At 36.2% G+C, this 13,042-nt stretch overlaps 1 protein-coding gene across 1 annotated transcript in view; it reads left to right on the top strand.

Annotated features, from left to right (window-relative positions):
• Positions 1 to 7,529: 7,529 nt before the first annotated feature.
• The window catches only part of marco (macrophage receptor with collagenous structure), a 16,395-nt gene continuing 10,882 nt past the window's right edge, over positions 7,530 to 13,042 (top strand). The window contains exons 1-4 of the mRNA XM_062431871.1: positions 7,530 to 7,638; positions 10,590 to 10,688; positions 11,233 to 11,390; positions 12,299 to 12,416. Of these exons, the coding sequence (XP_062287855.1) occupies positions 7,530 to 7,638; positions 10,590 to 10,688; positions 11,233 to 11,390; positions 12,299 to 12,416 (484 nt within the window). The remainder of the gene's footprint in view (positions 7,639 to 10,589; positions 10,689 to 11,232; positions 11,391 to 12,298; positions 12,417 to 13,042) is intronic.

The raw sequence follows: 13,042 nt of genomic DNA, 5'->3' as shown, positions 1-13,042 counted from the left end.
AAGAACTGTGGTGAAACATGTCTGGAAGGATTCTTTAATTTCTGACTATGAGAAGACAAAAGAAATACAGAAATATGGAACTATTTTTATTTTTTACTTTTCCTACATGACAAGTCAAACTGTGTGCTGTAAAAAGGCCTGTTACCCTAACCCTAACCCTAACCCTAACCCTAACCATAAATAACCATCAAACTGATATGTCTGGATGAAATTTGGAAGTTTAACTGCAATAAATTAACTGCTAATATAATATAACACTGCAGTTACCATTAATCAATAGCTTACATTTAAATACAGACTAATTCATTTGCAGTGAAGAGAATTTAACTATTTAAAGCTGCAGTTTATTATTAGTGCCACTAGGGGGCAGCAGAGACACTGAAAACACAACATCAAATTGTTAAAGCGAACATGTTTGGAAACAGTTGCTTATTTAAACATCCAGCAGACACAATCATGAATTCCGAGTCATGATTGTGTCCAATTGATAAGTACTGCAGTATTATGAGTGATTTAGTATGCAGTATTACAGTAAAAGTACTGGAGTATTATGAGTGATGTAGTATGCAGTATTACAGTAAAAGTACTGCAGTATTATGAGTGATGTAGTATGCAGTATTACAGTAAAAGTACTGGAGTATTATGAGTGATGTAGTATGCAGTATTACAGTAAAAGTACTGCAGTATTATGAGTGATGTAGTATGCAGTATTACAGTAAAAGTACTGGAGTATTATGAGTGATGTAGTATGCAGTATTACAGTAAAAGTACTGCAGTATTATGAGTGATGTAGTATGCAGTATTACAGTAAAAGTACTGCAGTATTATGAGTGATGTAGTATTCAGTATTACAGTAAAAGTACTGGAGTATTATGAGTGATGTAGTATGCAGTATTACAGTAAAAGTACTGCAGTATTATGAGCGATGTAGTATTCAGTATTACAGTAAAAGTACTGGAGTATTATGAGTGATGTAGTATGCAGTATTACAGTAAAAGTACTGCAGTATTATGAGCGATGTAGTATGCAGTATTACAGTAAAAGTACTGGAGTATTATGAGTGATTTAGTATGCAGTATTACAGTAAAAGTACTGGAGTATTATGAGTGATGTAGTATGCAGTATTACAGTAAAAGTACTGCAGTATTATGAGCGATGTAGTATGCAGTATTACAGTAAAAGTACTGCAGTATTATGAGCGATGTAGTATGCAGTATTACATTAAAAGTACTGCAGTATTATGAGCGATGTAGTATGCAGTATTACATTAAAAGTACTGCAGTATTATGAGCGATGTAGTATGCAGTATTACAGTAAAAGTACTGGAGTATTATGAGTGATGTAGTATGCAGTATTACAGTAAAAGTACTGCAGTATTATGAGTGATGTAGTATGCAGTATTACAGTAAAAGTACTGCAGTATTATGAGTGATGTAGTATTCAGTATTACAGTAAAAGTACTGGAGTATTATGAGTGATGTAGTATGCAGTATTACAGTAAAAGTACTGCAGTATTATGAGCGATGTAGTATTCAGTATTACAGTAAAAGTACTGCAGTATTATGAGTGATGTAGTATGCAGTATTACAGTAAAAGTACTGGAGTATTATGAGTGATGTAGTATGCAGTATTACAGTAAAAGTACTGCAGTATTATGAGTGATGTAGTATGCAGTATTACAGTAAAAGTACTGGAGTATTATGAGTGATGTAGTATGCAGTATTACAGTAAAAGTACTGCAGTATTATGAGTGATGTAGTATGCAGTATTACAGTAAAAGTACTGCAGTATTATGAGTGATGTAGTATTCAGTATTACAGTAAAAGTACTGGAGTATTATGAGTGATGTAGTATGCAGTATTACAGTAAAAGTACTGCAGTATTATGAGCGATGTAGTATTCAGTATTACAGTAAAAGTACTGGAGTATTATGAGTGATGTAGTATGCAGTATTACAGTAAAAGTACTGCAGTATTATGAGCGATGTAGTATGCAGTATTACAGTAAAATTATTATTGTATATGACATAAATACAGAAATCTGTTTTCAGTCACAGTAACAGAATATTTCCCTCTGAAATTTAGTGCACTGAAAATATAAAATAGCATAAAATAAAAATACTGAAGCAAAGTTCCTCAAAATTGTAAATACTGTAGTAATACTTGAATGAATTTACTTGGCTATTTTCCACCACTGGTGTTTTATTGGGAACTAAATGGAGTTTCTATTGTTTCTTTCAGGCTGAGAAGTTCACAGCTCTTCTTCCTCTTAACCTTCTTAACTTTCACATTGTTCAACGAGTCTGAGCTTACTGAATACACCATCACAACAGCAACAACTCCACATAAGTGCACTGGAATAAGTTTCAATTCCTACATTTGAATCAGTGGACTAAACCATAGAAGTCAAAGGTCAAAGCTTGGCTGGTAAAGGAAATATATAACCCTAACCTAACCCTTATATACCCCACTAACCTAACCCTTATATAACCCTAACCTAACCCTTATATACCCCACTAACCTAACCCTTATATACCCCACTAACCTAACCCTTATATACCCCACTAACCTAACCCTTATATACCCCACTAACCTAACCCTTATATAACCATATACATGGCTGTAGCTACCATTGAGGACACCGAGCTCATGTCCTCTGTATATTTTTCTTGAAGTTTCGTTTCATTGTGAAGTGAAAATAGCCGACGAGACAATTATCCTTGCATCAACGGACCGTCACGTGACACGTACCAACAGATACCGCTGCCATGTCTAAACCAAAGTAGTCGGCTATAGCCATCGGTGGAGTGAGGTCTTGAAATCCACCGGTGTTTTGTCCCAACTGGTTTCCAATTTAACTGGTTTCCTTACCGAACAGCCCCAGCTGTGTTGCGCTTCCATCAGCAGATTCGTCACAAATTCACAAATATACAGCCGGCGTATTACTGGAGATATTTAAGTGGCAGTTATATATATATATATAGCGCTCACTTCTAGAAAAAATATCCGCTGCAGTAGATGTTGAACTGCGACTTGAAAATTGCCAGAATTATGTTTTATATTGAACTTGACCCGATGTTGCAAACTGTTCATTCATTGGACGATGAGCCCTTTTCTCCCAGCATGCCGTGCTCCATTCCACATTATAAGAACAAACAAAGAAAATAATATATTGCATTTATAATTTTTTAGATATGCAACCATGGAAGTTGTAGAAAACTGAAATAGGAGTTGATTTAAGTTGCAAAATTGGAAGTGATAAGAAAGAACTGGACCACAAGAGTGAGCATGACTGAGAAATGCACAGCAAGAAAGATCACAAGCTCGCTGATGATGACGTTGTGACGAGAGAAAACAGTTAATGAACTTTGAACCTGAAACAGTGAAAACGCTCCTGAGTTGAGTTCACACTGACTCGTGTTGTGCTGACAGTGTGATGAGTTTTAAAAAAAAAGTGAACTCGGTGTTATAAGAAAAGTGTGTCAGCAGTTATTAAAAGATAACTGTAGGGAGGGCGTTGCTGTGGTTTCGACTATGTATGTACTTTTGGTTTTTTTTTGTTGAATAGTCAAAAATAACAGTACAGTGTGTTCACATGTACGTTCACACGCTGCTTAACTTTGACCTCAGTGAAGATATATTTGCTGACTTGAAACCAGACTCATACATGAATCTTTTACTGATTTTTAAGTTACTTTTTATTGATATAATAATAATAATTATAATGCATTTTATTGATATGCATTTGTGAGATCTCTGGTTTGATTTCCAGCCTGACACCTTTGCTGCATGTCCAATAAAGGCCCAAATATTCATGATAATAATAATAATAATAATAATAATAATAATAATAATAATAATAGTAATTATCAATTTCATTTATGCATTTATTTATTATTATGCAATGGTTTTAACTTGTTAAATATACTTTGTTCAATTTTTGACATAAAGAGAAATCATACATACAAAATCAAAAATCTTTAAAATCATAATTAAACAATATAATGACTCTTGATCATTTTAAAAGCAGCATCAGGTTTGTTAAAATGTACATTTAGTATTTTTGTCGGTTTTCTATCATTTGAAATGACATTTGCACCATTTTTTACCAAAAGTAAGACTGAATGCTCCTGAAAATGTCAAATGGTGTAACCACAAAATAATGATAAATATTACATATTTTATCATCTAGAGAGAAAGAAAGAAAGAAAGAGAGGACGAAGAGGAGAAAGGGAGGAGGAAGAGGAGAAAGAAAGAAAGAAAGAAAGAAAGAATGAATGAAAGAAAGAAAGACAGAAAGAAAGTAAGAAAGAAAGAAAGAAAGAAAGAAAGAAAGAAAGAAAGAAAGAAAGAAAGAAAGAAAGAAAGAAAGATAAAATAAAGGAAGAAAGAAAGCAGTCAGGTTCCTGATCTCCATGGTAACCAGAGTAATGTAATATTTAGAACAATTGTATTCCATTACCTTTATTTAATATAAAGTTATAATGTAAGATCATGCCAAACTAGTTGATATGGTGTTTTATTGACAATTTACTGTTTTTAAGCAAGCTGAATTATTTGGTACAAAGTTTTTATGGTTACACCACTTAGACATTTGTGCCATAATCCTCTAATATATTCTCTCTAAATGGATAAACACACTTACATCTTTTGGACATTTTTGATCTTAAACATCCCAACATCTACATGTAATTAGTGCCACGGGTGCTACGCTCCGAGGCACTCCCCTCAGCAGTAATACTGCAGAGACCGGGGGCAATACCTGTCTCGCTCCCCATTGACTGTAATGTAATCGTCTTATTTTTTTCCAAAATAATCTCACTCTGTCTTCGCACTGAGCTTAGGCGCTCATTTTTAAGGAGTATCTGAATAAAATAAACACTGTCAGAATCTGCCGGCTTCTGTGTCTCTCACGGTGTTTTCGGTTTTTGGACAGGAGTTACGGTTTTCTCACAGTTTGCAATTGTTCGGGACCTTGTCAGAAGCCAAATTCTGAGGCATTTTGAGCATTTTTTCCAAGCAGATTCTCAAATCGCCGTAGCAACCGTAGAACCTCTGCTGTCCTTGACAGCCTGTTGCTGGGCGGAAACTGACCTACTTTTCTGTGATTGGCTGATTCCTGTCTGTCTATTTTGTCAGTTAACCAAGCTAGCTCTCAGCAATAGCATCCATGTTTAGGGTAGAGGTGGTGACTTTGATTGACAGGTGACACTCTGTAGGGGGCGGGGCTTCCACAGATTCGGCGGGAACGCCCACAGTGGTGGTGACTTTGATTGACAGGTGACACGGGGTAGGGGGCGGGGCTTCAGCGAATTTGGCGGGAACGCCTACAGAGACAGAGGCTGATTTTTACACAACTTTGAAGCCTAATTTCACATATTTAGCCATTTTTTTAATCATTCACATTTGGCAGGGTGGTTAACAACACACTTTTCTGTGGCATGTCAAACTCAGAACACATATTTATTCTTTCTTTACAGGGACTTTAATTAGTTTAAATAAATATTATTTATGCTTAAATATGATTACCTGGAATATTGGAATTGAAATACTGGAATATTTCCAGTCAATTTCCAAGAAGAATTCCAGTCATAAAAAACTATAGTAAAATCTACTCTCTTAATGATAAGATTTACTTATTAATTTCATAACAGTGATGTTCCTGTCTGTGAAAAAATGAAGTAGACTTTAATTAATTAGTTTAAATAAATATTATTTATGCTTAAATATGATGAACATTTACTTAATATTTTCAGGTATGTTAAGTTGAGAATAAAGTACATTACACTTGATACTTACTAGTAAGATGTACTTAATACTCGAAACCAGAATATGATCAGGGTGATTTTTGAACACTGGAAATAAATCGTGTACTCATTCCGGCAGCAGTCCCGTGGCACTCAAAATTTCCCTGGAATTTTCTAGTTGATTTGTATAATTGTATTTTATTTTATCCATTTATGTATTTATTTATTTAATTTATTTTTTTGCTATTGTTTTCCTTTTCTGTCTTTGTAATTGTCTCGATGTCGTTATAAATGAGGGTAAAAATAAAGTTTGCTGTTTAAAGCAGTTTGAACAACAATGTCTCAAAAATGATATTTATATAATACATTTAAATGTATCAGCAAAATGTTCACTGACAGCATATTTAATTAGTTTCCTTGCAGCTTTTAACCACATCAGACACATATTTCAGTTTCAGTTTCATGTGATTTGAAGTTGGTTTAACTTGGAAATGAAAGTTAACTCAACTTGAAGATGATTTTTGTTTCAACTCAGAAATGAAAGTTGATAAAGTCGATTATTCTACAATGTTCTAGTTGTCTCAACATTGTTTATTGATTTAACATTTAAAGATTTGTTTCAACTTAATACTTTGAGTTAAAACAATGAATTAGTGTGCAGTAATATATCAATAAGAGAAAAATATCCTTAGCCAGTTAAGTGGGCTTATTTTTTTTACCAAAAGTAAGACTGAATGCTGAAGAAAGAAAGAAAGAAAGAAAGAAAGAAAGAAAGAAAGAAAGAAAGAAAGAAAGAAAGAAAGAAAGAAAGAAAGAAAGAAAGAAAGGAAGAAAAGAGGATGAAGAAGCAAGAACAAGAAGTTGAGAGGAGAGGGAGAAAGAAGGAAAGAAGAAAGAAAAGAAAGAAGATAAAAGAAAAGAAAGAAAGAAAGAAAGAAAGAAGAAAGATAAAAGAAAGGAAGAAAGAAAGCAGGTTCCTGATCTCCATGGTAACCAGAGTAAATGTAATATTTAGAACAATTGTATTCCATTACCTTTATTTAATATAAAGTTATAATGTAAGATCATGCCAACCTAGTTGATATGGTGTTTTATTGACAATTCACTGTTTTTAAGCAAGTTGAATTATTTCATACAAAGTTTTTATGGTTACACCACTTAGACATTTTTGCCATAATCCTCTAATATATTCTCTCTAAATGGATTAAAAGCAGAAATTTGATGCTGGGTCCATTAAAGAAGAATGTGTGCAAGTTATTCATACGTTTATTTGAAATGTTTAAACTATAAATAGCTTCTAACCACCGCAGACTTTCTGTTGACTCATCACTGTTCCTCCTCCGACAGACCAACTAATGAAGCAATATTCTGAAGTGTACGCCTTTTTAGAGTGAATGCTTTTTTGACTCATTTCCTTGATTATTATTTATTATTTTATCTCAGACTGTACCGTTTGCATGTGTGTTTATACTGTGATAGTTTGTGTTTTAAAGCAGTTCCCTTAATTTGAGAACTTTAGAAGACAATAAAAGAAAGCCCGACTTTTATATTTCTGTTAAAGTTTCTGCCCTGATTGAATACAGTGTACAGTTTCACAACACTTCCTCATTTTGCAGCTAAATTTTAGCCACCTCAGCTATAAATCAGAAGCAGTTCCTTCCTCTACGTCAACACGGGTTTGAAGGTTCTGTTGCAATCTGGGCAGATTCTTGTTTTCCCAACGTCATGCATTGGGTGGTATAAGAGGTTCTGAGGCAGGAAGTGAAGGTGAGTCCGGGGGAACATGGCGACATCAGTGGACGCAGCCAACGATCGAGTGTCGTACACTCAGACCAACCCGCTGTTTGACATGTCGCTCAGCAGGAGTGATCTCTACAACCTCCACCCAGACAGTGAGTAACAAACAGGAAGAAACTTTTCAGAGCAAATAGACAAAAATGATTTACTAAAAATGTAAGAGATAATAACAATAATAATGCATGGCGCCTTTCAAAGCACTCAAGGACACCTTACAAGGCTCATTAAACACAACAACAGTACATCAAACAATATAAATCAGGTAACATTTAGTGCAAAGATAAAGAATAAATATGAATGTGACTATAAAGCATCAGTGCAATAAATAAACCAGAACGTGATTGCATAGTTAGTGTGAGACAGAGTATGCAGCTCTGAATAGGAGCGTTTTCAGGCGGGATTTAAAGGTGGAAACAGAGTCAGAAGTGTGAATGTCTGGTGGGAGAGAGTTCCTGAGGCGGGGGGGCAGATCGGCTGAAGGCTCTTGACCCCATGATGGTAGTTAAGTTGGCAGATGGGGCAAAGAGCTGGTTGGCAGAGGAGGATCGGAGAGTTGGGGAAGGTGTGTAGATGTGAATCAGTTCAGAGAGATATGATGGTGCCAGGTTGTGAAGGATCTTGTAAGTGAGGAGTAGAATCTTAAAGTCAATGCAGGATTTGATAGGCAGCCAATGAAGTTGCTGAAGGGCAGGAGTGATGTGTTCAATAGAGGGAGTTCTGGTTATGATACGAGCGGCTGCGTTCTGGACCAGCTGGAGAGATGTTCAAACACCAACACAACCACAGTTGCTGCATGGAAATTCTCTGCAAACAAGTAACTCATGTCATCTTAAAGTAGATGATAAACTAGATGAGTAAGACACATCCCAGCCAGCATGTCCATGTGGGCCCCACACTGGTTAAATGCGGGCTATGTGGGTACTGAGTGGGCTTCAACTGGGAACATTTTGCTGATTCAGTAATATGGTCCCCTTAAATGGGCCCAATTTAAGGTCCATTCTGATCCCACTTAGATCCCATTTGGGCTAACAGTTGGGTCCCACTTGAAACCCAGTCAGAACCCACTTGAAGCCCATTTGGGGCAAACACAGGTGTGGTCACCATGGAAACTGCAGACAAACCCACTTGGGATCCATACAGTATTTGCAGCCCAAACCTAATTAAAAATGGGGCCCACATTGACATGCTGGCCGGGCTTCATTTTATACAAATGATCTAGACATTTATTTAAAGTACAAAAGTAATTTTGAACATTTAACGCTTAACTTTTTGGACATTTTACAGAGAGGTTGGTGCAATTCAGTACAAATCATATCAGGAAAAAAGGAGGAAAAAAACGAAAAGTTGATTTGGTTGATTTATTATATTTGGGTTAATTTGTAATTTGTAATTAAATGTTGTTTACTTAATTCTTTAACTGACAGTGTTTTGAATGATATATCAGCATGTTTGGAGGGTTTTTAGTTATTTCCCAACAGTAGCTGATGTGTAACTGTTAAATCTTTTAAGAGGTTACGCAATCTGACAGTATACAGGGAATGTGCTCATTATGGAGATTTAACACACAATGACACACTGAACATTTTTAGTTTAGATTTAGTCAGTTAAAGAAGATTTAAGAATTTTTGCAACTGTTTATGAAAGAAAGAAAGAAAGAAAGAAAGAAAGAAAGAAAGAAATGAGGAAGAGGAAAAAGAAAGAAAGAAATGAGGAAGAGGAAAAAGAAAGAAAGAAATGAGGAAGAAAGAAAAAGAAAGAAAGAAAAAGAAAGCAAGAAAGCAAGAAAGAAAAAGAAAGACAGTTAGAAAGAAAGAAAGAAAGAAAAAGAAAGAAAGTTAGAAAGAAAGAAAGTTAGAAAGAAAGTTAGAAAGAAAGAAAGAAAGAAAGAAAGAAAGAAAGAAAGAAAGAAAGTGTATAAAACTAAAAGAGATGTAAAATAAAGCCATTCATGTTATTTTATAGAAGATTATAATAAAATAGATAAGAGTCTCTGTTAAACCTGTTGCAGTTTCAGCGATGGCCAGCAGGTGGCGGCAAAGCGTCATCTTTAGTGTTAGGAGGCACAGCGAGGCCGAGAGGAGGCTCATCACATCACACATAACTTTAAAAAGAGTTGACTGATACAAGTACATCAATTATTAAATGTTGAATCTGAATCTGAAACATTAAAATAATGAGGGAGGGAGGAAAAGAGGAAGGAAGTAAGGAGAGAGGGAAGGAAAGGAAGAAGGAAAGGAGGAAGGAAGGTAGGAAGGACGTGAGGAAAGAAGGAAGGGAGGAAGGAAAGGTGGAAGGAATGACAGGAGGAAGGAAGGAAGGAAGGAAGGAAGGAAGGGAGGGAGGCAAGAAGGAAGGAAGGAAGGAAGGAAGGAAGGAAGGAAGGAAGGAAGGAAGGAAGGAAGGAAGGAAGGAAGGAAGGAAGGAAAGAAGGAAGGAAGGAAGGAAGGAAAGAAAGAAGTAAGGAGGGAGGGAAGGAAGGAAAGAAAGAAGTAAGGAGGGAGGGAGGGAGGGAGGAAAACAGGAAGGAAGGAAGGAGATAATGAAGGAAGGGAAGAAGGAAAGGAGGAAGGAAGGAAGGAAGGAAGGAAGGAAGGAAGGAAGGAAGGAAGGGAGGAAGGAAGGGAGGAAGGAAGGAAGGAAGGAAAGACGGGAGGGAGGAAAGAAGGAAGGAAGGAAGGAAGGAAGGAAGGAAGGAAGGAAGGAAGGAAGGAAGGAAGGAAGGAAGGAAGGAAGGAAGGAAGGAAGGAAGGAAGGAAAGAAAGGAGTAAGGAGGGAGGGAGGGAGGAAAAGAGGAAGGACGGAAGGAAGGAGATAATAAGTTTGATCCAGTGTCACTTTCTTCACTTTTCTGCCAATAAAAACAAATGTCTCCATTTCTTTACCCCCAGGTTGGATTTCTTCTTCTTATGATTGACAGCTGACATTTTTTTCTGCTGCTTGTCCAAATGTATAAACGTGTATGTATCAGCTGGACGAACTCAGGCGATGATGCTGAGAGGTTTCCTGCTTGAGTTTTAAATATAGTATTTTTCTGCTTGTGTTTCAGCTCTGAAGCCGGCGAGGCCCAGACGGCAGTGGTGCTTTAACATTATTGTTGTTTACCTCATCTTGCAGACGCCTCTTAATGCCTTCCTCCTTTATAAAGGTACCACACGGTATTATTTACCATCACATAGTTATTCTTAGATGTGATAAAGATTATCTATATTCCAGTATGTGCAGCGGTCATCAAACTGTCACTGTGTGCTGTAAATGACATGACTTCTTTCTTTCTTTCTTTTTCTCCTTTTTCTCCTTTCTTTCTTTCTTTCTTTCTTTCTCGTCTTCCTCCTCCATTTCTTTCTCCTTCGTTCTTTCTTTCTCCTCTTTCACCTTTCTTTCTTTATTTATTTCTTTCTCCTTTCTTTCTTTCTTTCTTTCTTTCTTTCTTTCTTTCTTTCTTTCTTTCTTTCTTTATTTCTTTATTTCTTTCTCCTTTCTTCCTCCTTTCTTCCTTTCTTTCTTTCTTTCCCCTCTTCCTCCTTTCTTCCTTTCTTTCTCCTCGTTTCTTTCTTTCTTTCTTTCTTTCTTTCTTTCTTTCTTTCTTTCTTTCTTTCTTTCTTTCTTTCTTTCTTTCCTTCTTTCTCCTTTCTTTCTTTCTCCTCTTCCTCCTTTCCTTCTTTCTCTTTCTTTGTTATTTTTTTTTACAGTTTTCACAATGGACTCGATGTCCAGCCCCAGGTTAGATAAGCAGGTGTCCAATCGCATTCCTGAGGAGCCGAGCGAACGTGACCTGCAGACCCTCGTCCTCAACAACACCAAAGAAACCAAGACGCTGAGGGGAAACCTGTGGAGCCTGCAGACCCAGGTCCTGCTGCTGCTTATGGATAACACGTTTTTACAATGATTCAAGATGTTTAATGGAGGCTGTGATATTTTACAGTTAAACAATAAACTTTATTAGAGCACATAAACAGTAAACTACACTCATAATTTAATGATTATAAATAACTGTATATATATATATGTATATATATATATATATATATATATATATATCTTGGTCAATAAGGGGTTTTTAGTGTCCGTGTGGTTTAGTTTAAATTTAAAGGGTTAAAATATGAAAATAAACGTATGAATAACTTGCACACATTCTTTTTTTGTGGACCCAGCATCAAATTTCTGCTTTTAATCCATTTTGAGAGAATATATTAGAGGATTATGGCAAAAATGTCTAAGTGGTGTAACCATAAAAACTTTGTACCAAATAATTCAACTTGCTTAAAAACAGTAAATTGTCAATAAAACACCATATCAACTAGTTTGGCATGATCTTACATTATAACTTTATATTAAATAAAGGTAATGGAATACTATTGTTCTAAATATTACATTTACTCTGGTTACCATGGAGATCAGGAACCTGCTGCTTTCTTTCTTTCTCCTCTTCCTGCTCTCTTTCTTTCTTTTTCCTCCTGCTTCTTGTTCTTTCTCTTCTTCGTCCACTTTCTTTCTTTCTCTTCCTTCTTTCTTTCTCTCTAGGAGGATAAAATATGTAATATGTATCATTCTTTTGTGGTTACACCATTTGACATTTTCAGGAGTATTCAGTCTTTTTTAGTCTTACTAGTTTTAAGAACTTGCCAACTCTTGCCAACACTTATTTATCACTGACCCATAAATAAAGACCAGAAACTATAACTATTTTAATAGATAGGTTGTGTCTCATTGTTTAACTTTTAAAATCATAATTTGTATTTGTTGCCATGACAACAGGTGAACAGTCTGTGTGGAGCGGACGGTCAGCTGGACAGGATGAAGTCTGAACTAAACCTGCTCAACACAAGCACAAAAAGTCTGGGAGACAAACTGTCGGACATCAGCCTCAAACCAGGTGAGATACCAACAGCTGCGTCTGGATCTCATCTACATCTTCATATCTTTTCTCTGAAGTGTTCCTGTGAGGTTTTCTTGTAGTTGTCAACAGTTTGACATTTCAGTCAGCTTTTCATGACGAGGTGAACGTTCCTGATGTTTGATTATGAGCAGAATCAAAACCTAAAACTGCTTTTACACACTGAGGGTCTGATTTACTAAAGGTCTGCGTGTGTAGAAACGTGTGCAAACTTGACATCACCCGCAAAAAATGTGCAAGCTGATCTACTAACGCAGCGCACTGAGGTTTGCGTCTTTCAACTGTGCAAAAAGATAATATGCGCTGTTTATTTAGTACTTTACCGTAATGAATGTAATATGAGATGTTTCAACCCCAGTGTGCAAAATACAGGGAGGAGAAAATGCAAATCTGTTATTTAGCACACGCATTGTAATTTACCAAACCTGTGTATATAATGGACGTAACATCCGTGACGTCACCCATTGGTTTGTGGACTGCTGCTCGGAGGACAATAGTATCGGATCTGGGCAGCGCCATCTTGAACATTTCCGGTGCATGCTGGGAAAAATCAAAACAGGGATTCTACTTATATGGGCATCAGGAGGAGCATGAGGCGCCCTCCT

Source organism: Scomber scombrus, chromosome 13, assembly GCF_963691925.1.
Source record: "Scomber scombrus chromosome 13, fScoSco1.1, whole genome shotgun sequence".
Taxonomy (NCBI): Eukaryota; Metazoa; Chordata; class Actinopteri; order Scombriformes; family Scombridae; genus Scomber; species Scomber scombrus.
Note: the sequence above shows the minus strand (reverse complement) of the source record. Positions and strands in the feature narration are given on the sequence as shown.